General features: G+C 31.6%; 1 protein-coding gene across 1 annotated transcript; it reads right to left on the bottom strand.

Annotated features, from left to right (window-relative positions):
- Positions 1-5340: 5340 nt before the first annotated feature.
- Positions 5341-9271, bottom strand: LOC107856299 (zinc finger protein WIP2). Its single transcript, XM_016701286.2, has 2 exons — positions 8500-9271; positions 5341-6012 (listed from the first exon to the last, which is right to left on the bottom strand). Exons 1-2 carry the CDS (start codon positions 8983-8985, stop codon positions 5578-5580), a joined length of 921 nt encoding a protein of 306 aa, XP_016556772.2. The 5' UTR covers positions 8986-9271; the 3' UTR covers positions 5341-5577.
- Between the last annotated feature and the right edge of the window lie 6390 nt (positions 9272-15661).

The raw sequence follows: 15661 nt of genomic DNA, 5'->3' as shown, positions 1-15661 counted from the left end.
AACCCCATCCATTTTAACTAAAATGACATGCGACTTCTCCATTTTTAAGGTGGAAAATGCTGCTAATTTAATTTGTCTAGTACTTTTTAGCATTTCTTTAAATTTATATAATGCAATTTATTTTCAAAAATGTACATTATTGTCATTAAAATTAGAAACTGTTCAGTTGGTCATTGAAAAGCAAAATATGGACAAAACTATGACAATGAGGGACCTGCAGGACTGTAAAAGCAAAGGGGCCGCTTGGTTCAAGAATTTCATGCTCTTAATAGTGAATATAGGAAATTGATTTGGTTGCCACTCATAAAATTAAATTCTTTACATAAGGAAGAAGAAGTAGACATAATTAGCTTTATGCATTGACCGCGTAAAAATATTTCTATAATCAGGTTATTAAAAAAGTAATAACTTATCTATAATAAATGATAAATTACAAATTTCATTTTCTAACTATTGCAATTTATTGGCTTATTTAATACCGTTTCTACACACCTCCTATACAGTATCTATACATATCTTATACATATAAATATTCTATACGAAAATTATACAGTTTGAATACACAATTTATATAATAATTGTACATTTTTTGTACACATTTTATACAACAATTATATAATTTTTATATATATTTTATACGTATGCATCTTTGATAGAACTATACAATTTCTATACATATATCTTATGTAGCTACATATTCTATATAACAATTATACCCTTTTTATATAGCTATATTTAATTATTATTTCTAAACAATAAAAAAATAGAATATTTTTCAGTTAAAAAATTTATAGCAAAAAAAAAAATTAAAGTATTTTTAAAAGGGCCGAATGGTCTAAGTTGAAAAGTGTATCAGTATTGTATATGGATTGTATCAGTATTGTATATAGACTGTATTAGAACTACATGGACCAAAATGCCCAAATTAAAAAATAGCTATAAAGTGGAAATAATATACCCGACTGATATTTTTTGAAAAAATATCAAATTTAGGCTATTTATTTTCATCAATGCTACACAGTGTCCTTTTTCATATAAAAATTCATTATACTGTGGACAAAATCATGAGCTTCTTTTCTTCCGTCTATTTAAGGGAAAATATAAACGAAGCCAAGAGAGAAGAAACTGTAATACATATGTATAGAGCTGTCAGTATGGGCTCTTCCAGCCCATTCCGGTTAATTCACACGGGCTTTAGAGTTTGATGGGTTAAGTTGGGTTGGGTCATCAACATGACAGGCTAGAAAATAGTAAGCCCAACCCATCACACTGTGGGTTGTGGGCCCCCACGGGCCAACCCATTTTTAAAATATATTATTTTTATAATTTTATTTTTCAAATTGTTAATTACATAAATATGTATAATATAATATTACATTAAGTTACTACTTGTTAATCAAGTCTCAAATTTACAAAAAAATTCAAGTAATCTGTGAAATTAAATAACTTTTGACACCAAATTCAAACCAAAGAGATGTTGAAAAACAAACGAAACTGTTAATGAATAATAATACAACTAGCTAAATAATAATATTAATTTATTTTTGTGTTAATTGATCACAATAAAACACAAAGAAATGTTAATTTTTAGTCCATTAAAAATAAAAATGAACTCAAAAATAAAAAAAAACTCGTGGCACTTATGAGTTATAGCGGGTTCAACATCGGCACATTATCTTCATCAAACATATTTTATTCCTTAGAAAATTTAGTATTTTAATTATTTATATATTTTATAAACATATTTAATATTTAAATATCTATGATAGTCCAAATAGACTTTGAGTTTGGACCCTTTTTTTAATTCATAGTATTTTATTCTATGTTTTAATCATTTTTTGTCTAACCCATGGATCAGCCCAGCCCAACCCATATTACTCAAGCCCAACGGGCCAACAGGCTTATACAGATCGGGCTAAAAAGTCTCATTCTTAAATAGGCTGTAAAAATCGTAGTCCAATCCTATCAAATTACAGATTGGATCGTTCCGACCCAACGGACCTGACCCATATTGATGGCTCTACATATGTAGGATTTAATACAAGGGTTACTTACATAAACCCTGAATGTTTAAGTGCTATTACATTTTATTCCCACTATTTGGTTAATTACATCATATCCTAATTTTTCAAAATTATGATACATCTATTTTTACGTGATACATTTAAAATTGACTAGATATTTATTCAAGGAAGTAACAGATTCTGTTTTATTTTGTGGAACAAATCACGCACAATTAGGGGAAGTACTCGATTATTCCTTTTCCCTTCACAACTCTATCGCTGCCATAGTATTATTCCCAAGTAGATATATAACATTCATCTTCCTTTTCCACAAAAATTATCTCATCAACCATGTTGTTATCGCCGGGCCACTCCCCCCTCCACCTCTCAATGTCGCCACCTTCCCCATCATTACCCGACCACAATCTTAATTCAACCAGCAGTAATCTTTCTTCAGTACCAACCAATAAACACTGATCTAAAGTACTCGATGAGGGCACCTATGTAGCCGCCATAGAGAAAATAATCGAACGCGATTTCTTCCCTGACACCCCTAAACTTTGCAATCGACTCGATTGGCTCGAAGCCATCCGCACTGTCTTGTTCAAATTCGTGATGCTCATGTGCAGACTAGTACGATGTTGTCGACGGAAGTGAATGAAGAAGAGAGGGAGGAGAAGAGGAAATATAATTTGAATACGTGATACATCTGAAATCTGAATTATTATTTGGCGGCGGAAGATTACTATGTGATACATCTGAAATATGTGTGATACATTTGTATTTCTATGTGTTTTTTTTTTCAAAATTAGATATTCAATATATATGATACATTTAGCATACTTGACATATAATTTGAAGTTTGAAATTTCTAATTCATATTTAAAGAATGTGAGTTTGAAATTTATATGATTCATATTAAATGTTTATGAAAGTTTTGTGATTCATATTAGTATTGTCTGCATTAGTTTTAAGAGGTTATCTGTTATATTAGTGATACATTTTTATAGTTGAAATAAATGTGCTGAGAAAAGCATAATTTAAAAGATGATTTATTTATTCATATGTTAAATGTAGCACCCATTTATAAATGAATCAAAAAAAAATATATATAGTAACATTTAGGACATATGTATCTCCAATAATCTGACCGCAAATGTACACTCATACATTGTCAATAAAATATATCACCAATAATCTAACAGCAAAATGTATCACTCATACACTGTCAACAAATGTATCACCCATATACTAATAACAAAAGTATCATTCATATGAATCACCGTTACACTATGAAAATGTATTCAGAAAATTAATATTTTTATATATGTATCAAGCGGCTTAACAAAATCCATGCACAACTTGTATCTTCGTTGGATTAACGAAAATTAATATTTTTATATATGTATCTGTTTTGTTTAATAATAACTTAAAATCCATTTAAACAATTAACTCACCTTTTTGAAATAACTAAAAAAATTTATAATTTAATATATATAGTACATTGACGATTTGAAGAAGGTGGAGTAATGGAGATGAAAGATGTTTAACTAATGATAATTTGGGAGAGATTTTAGGGAAGTAAATCTTTAAAAAAAAAAGGCTTGGAGATGAAAGATATTTTAATTGATTATAATTTGGGAGAAATTTTAGGAAATGTATTAAGAGTAAAGTTGAAAATCGAAATTTTATATAAATTTTAAAAAGGTAAGGAATATTGGATAATATAATCTCTTAAGTTTGAATTTTGTGTAATTTATCCTTAATACAACCTATATATGTGTACAAGTAATATAAACAGTTTCTATATCAACTGTACTTTTTAGGTCATCGAACTTACAGTATATTTTTGCATTCTATTTAAGTTTAATACTAGTAGCTTTATACTATTCGTTTATAAAAAGTTAACATGAATCGGTTCACCGCGTGGATAATTTATTTGAGCCTTTTTTAAGTTTTAAATTAACTTTCTAATTAGAATATGAACTCCCCTTTCAATTTTTCACCAGAAAATGGCCAAAAGAACTTTTTATAAACAAGTGAAAGTTGAGCCATTTTATGATTAATAACAAAAATCAGTTTAATGATTTTTCTATAATGATACTATATGTTCAATAATCTTATGTTAATTAATCCCCAATTTTGCTTACTTTAAACAATTAGATGTAAGTTATAAAGTGAAGTGATAATATAAAAAAATAAAAATAAAAATGCAATCAGTATACATAAAAACGAAAAACTCATTTATTTATTGTCATCGACTTTTTCTGCAAGCAACTATCTCTTCCCATGATAACTCACTTTAGGATAAATAAACTAAAACTAAAGAAGAGGTTATTACTATAAGAAACAAAATAGAAATGACATATTGTTTCCTTTTTATTTTCCCCATCATCTCACTTTTTTTCCTAAAAAGAAAATATTGCTGTTCAGCCTGTTCTAGCTCTTCCTCCTTTGGCACTTTATTCCCTTTGTATGCAGTAAAAAAGGACTTGCTTGTTTAAATAAATAAATTTTGATTTCCAAATATTGAATCATGTTAGTTTTCCTAAAACAAAAAACAACAAAGTACTTTTTTTCCTTCACCAGGCCAATGCCCGGTATTCATATTTCCGACTAAATATGAATTCGTGCATTGCAGGGTCCATTTCTGAAACAACGTTGTCAATAGGATTTTTTACATTCTTAGAGACTCAAATTTGAAACCTCTCCAATCATCACCATAGACTATATTGGTACAACACAGTTATGTTTGACAAAGCTAATTGAAATGTCCTTCAAAAATATTTTCTAAACAATTAAACATAATGCACAAGATACGAATTCAGTAGAATTCAATAACTTTGATTCAAACTTTGTATTTATCTTTAAAAAATTACATAAGATACATAAATAATTAATTTAGAACCTAATAGCTCAAAAGAGCTACACTGTAAAACTCATTTCAAATTCTGAATCCGCCACGCACCACTATTTTACCAAGGTAATTTTCCCTCTAGTTGAGTACTACTACTTATAGATGTGAAACAAATCTTCAATATTTACGTCTAAAGATCATAACAAAATACTATTAGAAGACGAGAGATCCATTTCCTGCAAAGGACAAACCCTAATTAACACGTTTTGCCAAGGCATTTTCTTGAACACTGAAACCTTATTATGTTTTTTCCTTACAACTTAATGAATAATAAGTTGAAGGAAAGTCAGCGTACAAAGCATTTTGCATTCAAGCAGGATCCGGGGAAGGATTGCAGTGCATGTGATGCATGTAGACAGTCTACCATAATATACACATTAGTAATTGTTTCCACGACTCGAAAGGATAATATTCTCAGCAGAAACAAACTGCAGTTTTTAGTAGAACATTGAAATAATACACATCTTATATTACATAACTAGAAAATAAATCATTTACAGAAACCTTACATTTCTCATACAAAAGAGAAATAGAGAACAAATTAAACTTTAGAAAGAGTGAATTTGGATATAGCAAAAGCAAAGACAGGATATAGCTCATCTGAGGGCAAACAATGTTTCTAGCCTTTAAAGTTCTTAGCACTGAACTCTAAACAATTCACAATATTAAATCTTGTTCAATCTCAGACGTTGAATCTTCCTCTAAGTCCTCAAGATTAGGCACCCCAACAGCGCCATGGCCGCGTCCAAAGGACTTGATATGATCTTTTAGAGACCTCTTATGCTTGAAATCAGATCCACAAATACAATACCAAATCTTGCCACAATTCTTCTCATGAGTTCTCCAATCACCTTTCACTGCAAAAGGCTTACCACATTTCCTACACATGAAAGGTTTGGCACCATGCTTCCTTTTGTAATGTGTTTGAAGGGTTCTAAAGTCTTTTAATGGTCTTGCTCTTGGGTGATCAATGTTGTGCTTGCAGCCATGTGCACAACAGTAACATGGCAGCCTTAGCATTGCACTTGGTTGTGTCCCTCTTAGGGATTCTGGCCCTTTTCTGTATTGAGATCCATGCCCCCACATATGCATCTAATTAATTAACATGATCAAGAAAGGGTCTAATTAGAGACAAATACACTGATATGGATTTAACTTATATACGGCGGTGTTAGAGAGAAATTATTTTTTTATGTATATATGTAGTAGATATTGAATCTCCTTGACTTCTTTGTGTGTTTATTTTTATATATTTTGAATTCACTTACCGAAAATCTTGACTCTGCCACTGTTGATCGACAATGTTCATTTTCTTTTACATTGTTAGGTTAGTTCGACCTTGCTTTTGTCAGGTTATCAACTGTGACCTGATAGTCTTGTAAATTACACGTGTGTAGAACCAACAATGGACCTCCATTGTTAACTCAAACACATATTGAAAACATAACAAAGATAAATAAATAGGAAGACTAAGCAATCAATCTCGGGATATGATAACAGGTGTGCACCAGTTAAAAATCAGGATTGAATACTATTAACCACACACTATTGGAGAAAATTTTGACTATTATTATATATGAAGAAATTTTCATTCAATTATGTATGAATCATCCACTATTTATTTGAGAGCTTTTAGTCAAACAGTCATATCAAAGCATCTACTTAAAATCTAACAAAGTGTTGACTGTTGACTATGACTAACTTTGACAAGCGTCAAAGAAGTAGGATTCTAGTAAGAAAATCCTATGATATGATATATAAATTCTCAGTCATCATAATGCTTGGTATAAGTTTATTCTAAAACTAATACTTATTATACAAACAATAAAAGTATCAGGAGCTTTTCATATTTTTTATATGTCTAACAAGATTAAAAGACTCCTAGAAATTGGACAGGAAGAAGATCCTAATGAATCAAATTTGCAAGAAAACTATGGCGAGGTACGACATTTTTGTAACAATTGTCCGAGAGAATAGGTATAATTATTGTCTCAGAAAGGAACTTTTCTTCACAAAGAAAGTGATTTTCTAACGAAATAACTATTAATTGAGTGATCATATGAAAAATCAACTTATTAAATGAGAGACAAATTTGAATTACTGAAAGTTGAAGGGCCAAAATGAATGAAGAAAGAAAGTAAGTTATTGGAACAAGAGTTATCTTGAAGTTGGGAGGATGACAGAAAGAGAAAAAAGGGACAATTAGTCATAAGATTACTCATTGATTCATTCGATGGGAACAGTTGTTTTTCTGCAAGCAAATAGTAGTGAGAGTTTTCAGAAGTAGCATTAATGTAAATGCAGAGAAAAATTGAATGATGTTTTACTGAATCTTAAGAAGAATGGGAGATTATTGAAAAAATAAAATCAACTGTCCGGATTCTCTCCTGAAGCAGTGAAAATTTTTACACTGGATTATTGTCAGTATTTTGACACTGCAAAAATTTGGCAGTTTCACATTTGACCATATTCACCTGGTAGCAGAAATTTTAGCACTAAATTGTTTGAATAGTCCACATTACCCAAATACCCAAAAATAATAAAAGGAAAAGGAAAAGGAGAAATAGACTATATAGAGGAAAAGCTGCTGTAATATTAACTTTAAAATGTAAGTAAAACAGTTACGAATCAAAAACCCTAATTTCATGCATAAATGAATTTTGGAATAAAATTAAATTAAACAGGAAATAGGGATAAATTATATTCTTTATAGTAGGTGTAATAGTAGTTACCCAAAAAAAAAAAAAAAAAAAGTAGTGGAAGTGATGAATTATGCATAAAATTGAAAGACACTCACGAGGAACATTGGATTTATAGTGGCCAAGCGAACCGTTCTGAAGACAGAGGATCCTAAAGAACACCCGAAAAAAGACTTAAAAATATTAGCTAGTTAAAGATGTCTAAGATTATCAGTATGGGATCCATAATAAGTGGATAAAACATGAAGAATTAAGCTTTTGAACTCTTCAAGAAAAGCATTTTAATGAAACAATTGTAAGGAAACAAAATAGAAAATAGAAAAGGTTTACACTTCAACTTGTAATTGATTCAAAATATAGACTGGATTTCCCCAAAAGATGTATAAATGATGGAGAAAACAAAGATTGGGTAGCTAGGTCTGCACTGACATAGGTGAATAAAACCATATTCATTGGATTCAACTGAATCTTTTTGGGGTGTGAAACATATTTTTAGACCATTTTAAAGTCATGATGAGTGTTAATTTTAAAAAACTTTATAGATTAACCCATCAATTTTATGTGTATAGCATTGTTTGTGAACTTCTTGTGTATTTCATCAGATTCAAGATGTAAATTTTATGATTTTAAATTCATTATATTTTAAAGATTACAAGTTTGGACATACCATTTGTTGCAATTTTAATATTCTTACATATAAATTTATGCTTCGCATATAAAATTCTGGGTTCAAATAATAAACTTAGTGCTTGAACTTTCCATCTGCCACTGTATCTCATGATAGGAGTTTACCTCCTTTTTATGTATCGTGTTTCTGAAGTAAGAACAAAAGGAATTATTGATTTAAATTCTGAATATGTTGAACTGGTGAGTAACATACCTGAAGATTGTTGTATCTGTTGAAAGTCTTGTAGCAAAGATGGCAAGAGAATTGTGTTGGACCAATGAGAATCTGAGAAGGTGTAGGGATCCAATACTGTCCCTTAATTAGTGATGATGTTGTATTATTAGACATGACCACATCAAATTGATCTTCTTTATTTCCTCCTCCACTATCTACCACTCCTTCACATGAACTTGGAAGCCCTATATGTAGGGAAACACTCACATTCTCATTAATATTACAATTACTGTTATTGTTGTTGTTTTCCTCATGAGAGAAAGTAGTAGTACTACTCTCACAAGAGTAGTAGTTATTACTGTTGAGAAGGGGAAGAGCTTCTCTTAGTGGTGGTGAAGGAGGAGGAGGAGGAGGAGGTGCAATTTCTTTGTTGTAGCAAAAGTTGGAAGAAGAAATATATTGTTGATGGAGAGGAAGGAAGTTGAACCATCCTCCTGTGAAGAAATTATAGTAGGGTTCTGTCATACTCAAAAAATTTTCAGTTTTCTGATCTGTTAGAATAAAATTTGTATTCTCTAGAGTACTCTAAGTGCTTGGTTTAGCCTCACAAGGTTTATGTATATAGTAGTTGAGACATGTATATATATATGTGTGTGTGTGCATAAGAGGATCTATTGGGATGAGAAAATGGAGGATATGGGTGAAGGGGAAAAGAAGAAAGAAAAAGGTAAGGAGAAAGGGGTTGAAGGAGAGGGGAAAGGGGGTTCCTATAGATACAAATCTACAATTTTGACAGTGAAATGAAAGCAAATACATTTCATTTCATTTTATGTGTATTAATTTGACTGATATCGATTTATTTGATCAGACCTAACTAAAAGTTTTTGTTCAAATCTTATATTTATGTTAGGAAATTGATTAAATACGAACAAAAATTAAATTGTAACACCTTATATCCCTAGCTATTTTTAGAACTTGGAACTTATGAAGTTTAAATCCTTATTTCCTGGGACCAAATTTGAAAAAGTAAGTGAGATTTTTGAATCGTATGATATTAAACTAAAAAAATATAATGCCTACTAAATTGCGTTTGAATCTTTATGGTTATAATTTGTCATCTGACTCGTTGAAATTAAGGAAATAAGGACTTATATAACATTACCTTGTTTCATTTATCTCACACTTTCTTTTTAGTCATTTTTTTTTAAAGAAAATTTTCACTTTAAATTTTTATTTTACCCGTAATGATTTGTTCTTATACATGTACAATTGTCGATGGCATGTTTAAGTTCATCACAAACTTTAATATATTTTTTGTTTCAGTTATGTGATTTTCTTACAATTTGTGGAGTTGAAACTATTCTTCTTAGATCACTTTTTTTTTTATAATACTCTTACATGTTTTGAATTATTATGCATATATTGAATTTTATTAGAGTTTTGTTCAAATTTATAGTATATATACTTATGCAGTACGTTTTATGTATATAGAAATTTTCTTAGATTTTATATTCAATTTTATAATGGGGCACAAGTAATTTAGCCAGTTTAGGATTTAAGGCATGGAACCAAATGTAGGTGAGGGTATGATAAAAAGAAGTAAAAGCCAAAGGACAAAGTCAGAGACTAGACATAACAGGTTGTCTTTTCCTTGTGAAAAATTCTTGCCATGTTGGTTTCTTGTTTTAATCACTCCATAAAAGAATAAATTAAGTAATGTACAATACTACTATAGTCTATAGTAGACTTTTAAGCAATGAGCATTTTCAACAATCTCGAGCACTTACTTTGGACAATGTGTCTCTTGTTCTCTATGAGTAGATTTTAGTTTCACGTACTCATTTGTTAATTTTTATTCGTTAGTATTATTTTGCTTTTCGCGGTAAACTTGTGAGGACTTTAATTAATATTTTTAAAGTATAGTTTTTTATCCTATAAATATGAAAAGGATTATAACATCTAGAATCTTTTTTATAATTTTCGATCACTTAAAATTTAAATTTAATAAATTAAATTATATATTTTAAAATATTGTTCAAAGATCATATAATTTGATCTCAAAAAGTGAAACAACGACAAATAAAAGTGAAGGGAGGAAATAGTTCTTCTGTTTAATTTAATAGACCCTTATTGACTTGATAGTATTTTTTTTACTAAGGATTTATTTATTAAATTATTTTTATTAATTTTATTTTGAAAATCTAAATACAAAAATTATTTTTATATAGTTATTTAATAGTAATAATTACAATATTATAAGAATATAATAAGTTTTTCATAAATTTTTAATTAATTAATAATAAAAAGAAAATTAACTTTAATATGAAGATCAAATAAAATAAAAAGGACGGAGAGTAACATACTTATTTCTTTCCTGTTTTTAGAAATTATCTTCCTGGCCACAAATTGAATGTAATACTACATGTCTTTACACCTCTTTGATCCATTTTGTTATTCAGTTTTATTTTCTAGATGCCCTTTTAGAAATTAGCGACTTAAAAGATGAATAGTATACATTTGTTAACTTCTCCTCTTTTCATCACGCTAATTTTTCTCCATATTTATCAAAGTAAAATTTAAAATAAATAAAATAATGAATTATATCTTGTTATAGACACCTAACTACATAGAGTAATTAAGGATAATTTAATTTTCAATAAGTAGCAACATCATCATAATAATTCGGATGCTATACTTAGGCTGAGAAATAGGAATTATTTTCGTTTGTTCTCGTTTCAAAAGATCCGAGAATATCTTGAGGAGCTTATGTCTCAATTTTAAAACAATTTGATGTCGATTTGATTCAATTTTTGATCGAATTTTAAACCAAACTTCGAATATCTTGCTTTCAGATATGGATTAAATCATAGTGTCGGACCAAACATGTATGATATTATTTATACATAATTTAATATGTAAATAATAATTCTCCTATCTAGCTACCAAACGACCTGCAAAGAGATATCACATTTTGAGTATGTATACTTTCTCTTTCATACAAAAGTCTCAATTAGGATCGGAGAAAAGATTAAGTGAAACCCAAAAAAGTTAAGTACTTGACATTGATCCTTTGTCGTTTAATTAAATAATTATTACTTGTAAGAATTAAACATAGGTATATATCACTCTGATTTGATTGATTGTCATGTTGCTATTTAAAACAAGATGACCTGACTAACGTCAAAATACAAAAAGGAAAAGGACCAAACAACATGCCATTTATTTCTTTAGGTTAACTTCAATTTTATTTTAGGTTGGTGGGGTCTGAGGGTCAAGATCACGCTTAATTATATTAATGTTATGATATCGATAGCTTCCTCATAACCAACATAGCTAGTGGTTCGGTAGTGAAACTGCTTCACCTTTAATATGATATATCGGTTTGAATCTAGCATATGATAAAAATCTTATTGTGAGTGCCAACTTCAGAATAAGATATGCAGTGCGTGATCCAAATTAATCATTGCAGAGCTACCTTAATTTTATACATATAATTCTTGTGCGTAAATTAATTATTGTGGCTTAATTTTTAAATCCAGATTGATCATAGATTCAATAAGCTTAGTCACATTACTTACAAATAAAAATATTCAGTGGCCCAGATTTCTTTTAAGAAAAAAAATAGTGATATTATATAATTTATTGAGTAGCTTGGAGGATCTCATTAAAATCACCTCCAACACTATGAATATTAATAGAACCTCCCAGTTTAGAAATTGTATTAACCTCAGTGGTCTTATTAACCTTGGCTTTAAGGGTAGTAAATACACTTGGTCTAATAAAAAAAAAAAAAAAAACTTTCTTATCCTTGAAAGGACATCCTGACACTAGTATTACCCACTTTCCCAGGACCCATTCTGACCATTGCCCCCTCCTTGTCAGCATCCCTAGTCAAACTCATTAGGGTACTAACAGACCCTTCAGAATGGAACCTATGTGGTGCAGACACCCTGGATTTACAAAGGTAGTACAGTCCTCCTTTGACCCCCCAAATCCTATCCTTGGTGCTATTAATCAGCTGCAAAAGAATGCCACCCAGTGGAATAAATCCACCTTGGGGAACATCTTTCACAACATGAGAAGGTTGCTAGCAAGAATTAATGGTATCTAGAAATCCCCAAAATACCTTACCAGTTCTTTCCTTCAGAACTTAGAAACCCAATTGACCCTTGAATATGACAACATGCTGAAATATGAAGAGGATCTTTAGAGAACCAAATCTAGAATTAACTGTCTCCTACAAGGGGACTCTAATACTAAATTTTTTCATGCATCTACTCTGAATAGAAAGAGGAGAAATAGGATCCTAAACCTCAAAGATGAAGCTGGTAACTGGATTACTAACCACTTTGACATCTCCTATCACATCAATGTTTTCTACTCTGATCTGTACACAACTGGTCACTTCCTCTCACCCCTATACCCTTCTTACCACTCCAGATACACTCCTCAAAACTTTATCCTTCTTCTCACTGAAGCAGCCATATTTGTGGCTCCTCTAAGAGACTCTGAAATCATCACAGCCATTAAATCCTTCAAGCCTCTCAAGGCACCTGGGCCTGATAGAATTCACCCCCATTTTTTACCAAAAGTATTGGGACATAGTCAAATAGAAAGTCACTATCTTCTGTAGGGATACTTTCACTTCATGCACCATGGACCCTAGTATGAATGAAAATCTTCTTTGCCTCATACCAAAATGCCAAAATGGTTGCCACATAACGAACTTCAGAGCAATTGAACTTTGTAACTACCTTTACAAGTTGATTACCAAGATCATTGTAGGCAGAACCAAACCTTTTCTTCCTAAAATAATTGGCAAAAGTCAAGTAAGCTTTCATGAAAATAGAAGGGCATCTGATCATGCCATTACTGTTCAGGAATTCATTACCCACTTCAAGAACATGAAAGGAAAACATGAGAACATGATCCTCAAAGTTGATCTTTAAAAATCTTTTGACAGACTTGAATGGTCTTTCATTAAAGAGTCCTTTATTTACTTTGGATTCCCTCAACCTTTAATCAAGATCATTATGTCTTGTGTTACCTCCTCTTCAATTTTCATCCTCATTAATGGATCCAACACTCCTGGGTTCAAACCATTTAGAGGAATTAGGCAGGGTGATCCCATCTCCCCTTACCTATTCATCCTCTGTATGGAAAGGCTCTCCAGAGACATTGACTTTAAAACCTTCTCTAAGAGTTGGACTCCCATAAGCATCTCCAAAAAGGGCCTTTCCATCTCCCACTTATTCTTTGAAGATGACCTAACTCTCTTCTCTCAAGCAAATACTAAGGCTTACCAAACTATTCAGAAAACCCTTAATGCTTTTTGTGACAAATCTGAGCAAAGAATCAACACTTCTAAGTTAAGAGTCTTCTTCTCAGCTAACTGCACTCCTTCAATCATCACTAATTATTCTAACTCTCTCACCATTAACAGTGTTAATTCCTTTGGGAAATACCTGGACTTCCCAATTTTTCACTCCAAGACCACCAATAGGGACTTTCAATTCATCATTGATAATATGGAAAACAGACTTTCAGGCTGGAAAACCAAGATGCTAAGCATGGCTGGCAGGCTTATCCTCACTAAGTATACACATTTTAGCATCCCATCTCATGTCATGCAGTACATTAAGCAGCCTCAAAAGATTCACCATATTATCAATAAGATCTAGAGAAATTTATCTGGGGTACTATTTCTGACAAAAAAAGGCTTCATCTCCTTAGCTGGGATAAAATCACCTCTACCAAAGCTATGGGAGGGATGGGTATTCAAAGAAGTGAACTTAGAAACAAAACTGTCCATGCCAGTGTTTCTTGGAGAATGTACCATAACACTCAATCCCCCTGGGCAAAAATTCTTTATAACAATACTGCACCCAGTACCAGACTAAACCTAAGAAAAGAATTTATTCAAGAACTTGGAAATATATCAAGGAAGGATGGGATACCTGTCTCCAACACCAGAGGTGGGCTATCCATAAAGATAGTAGAGTTAGATTTTTTGGGGACAGTTGGATCCCCAACCATAGTTCCATCAGAAGCAGCATTCAGGGTCCCCTGAATAAGAGTAAAGATAGGCTCACTGTCAGTCATCTTTATAATAGGGGAACTTAAAATTTAGACCTCCTTTCTTTTTACCACCCACACCATCTCCAAAGCACTATCAAGAGTACCTATTTCCCCTTTCAAGTAGTGCTTAAAAGATAAGCTTATTTGGGACTTCACTCCTGATGGTAAGTTCTCCATTGCTAGTACCTATAAGATTCTTCAAGAAAGAGATAGTCCTACTGAAGCTGACTATAATAGTGACTTTCTATGGGTCTGGCAAGTCAATTCCCCTAACAAGCTCAAGACCTTCCTTTGGCTCATGTTCCACAGGAGATTGCCTACTAGTAGTTACCTCAATCACTTAGGCATGTCTGTCTCCCCTCACTGCAAGCATTGCCCTAATATTGAGGAAGATATTACCCACACTTTCTTTCAATGTCCCAAGTCTGTTGCCTTCTGGAGCAGCATGGCCAACCATAGCCTTTCTATTGCCAATTTTGATTCACGCTTCCTCAACTCTTCTAACTTGACTAACACCTGGAAAGCCATTGCCAATAAACCTTTCAATAATTGGTTCAATTGAGATTCCATACTTTCCTTCTGCTTGTGGAATATTTGGTTATGTAGGAATGATAATCTTTTTAACCAAAAAGATAACCCCATCTCAGTGCAGAAAATTGTTGCTCTTTACACCAAATTTGTTATGCTCACTGATGAAAGAACTAAATAAGAAAAGCCTACCCCCGTTGTACAGTTGAAATGGAACCCATCTCTACAAGGTACCTATAAACTCAACATTGATACTAGTGTAAAAATCAACCTAGAACGGAAAAGATTGGGGGCATCTTTAGAGACCATAAGGGAGACTGGATCCTGGGTTATACCAACACCTTTTCCCATGTTAATGTTCAACAAGTGGAGCTCCTTTCCATCTTACAAGGTCTCAGGATTGCCCTGGAAAGACACTTATATCTGTTTGAAGTTAACTCTGACTCGTCTGCTGCAATCAATATGATTCTCACTGACCACCTTGGGTATTCTAATATCATATTAGAGTGCAGGTACTTACTATAGAAACTGGGGAATCCAACTCTCAACCACACATTTAAAGAACAAAACAGTATTGTAAATGCGCTAGCAGGAA

This window comes from Capsicum annuum, chromosome 1 (genome assembly GCF_002878395.1).
Source record: "Capsicum annuum cultivar UCD-10X-F1 chromosome 1, UCD10Xv1.1, whole genome shotgun sequence".
Taxonomy (NCBI): domain Eukaryota; kingdom Viridiplantae; phylum Streptophyta; class Magnoliopsida; order Solanales; family Solanaceae; genus Capsicum; species Capsicum annuum.
The sequence above is the reverse complement of the archived record's forward strand: the minus strand, read 5'-3'. Positions and strand labels throughout refer to the sequence as shown.

Coding starts and splice junctions, on each gene's coding strand:
- LOC107856299 (XM_016701286.2), bottom strand. CDS start 8,985: ATGACAGAACCCTACTATAATTTCTTCACAGGAGGATGGTTCAACTTC. Junction 6,013..8,499: donor ACAGATACAACAATCTTCAG/GTATGTTACTCA, acceptor TTAATTAATTAG/ATGCATATGTGGGGGCATGG.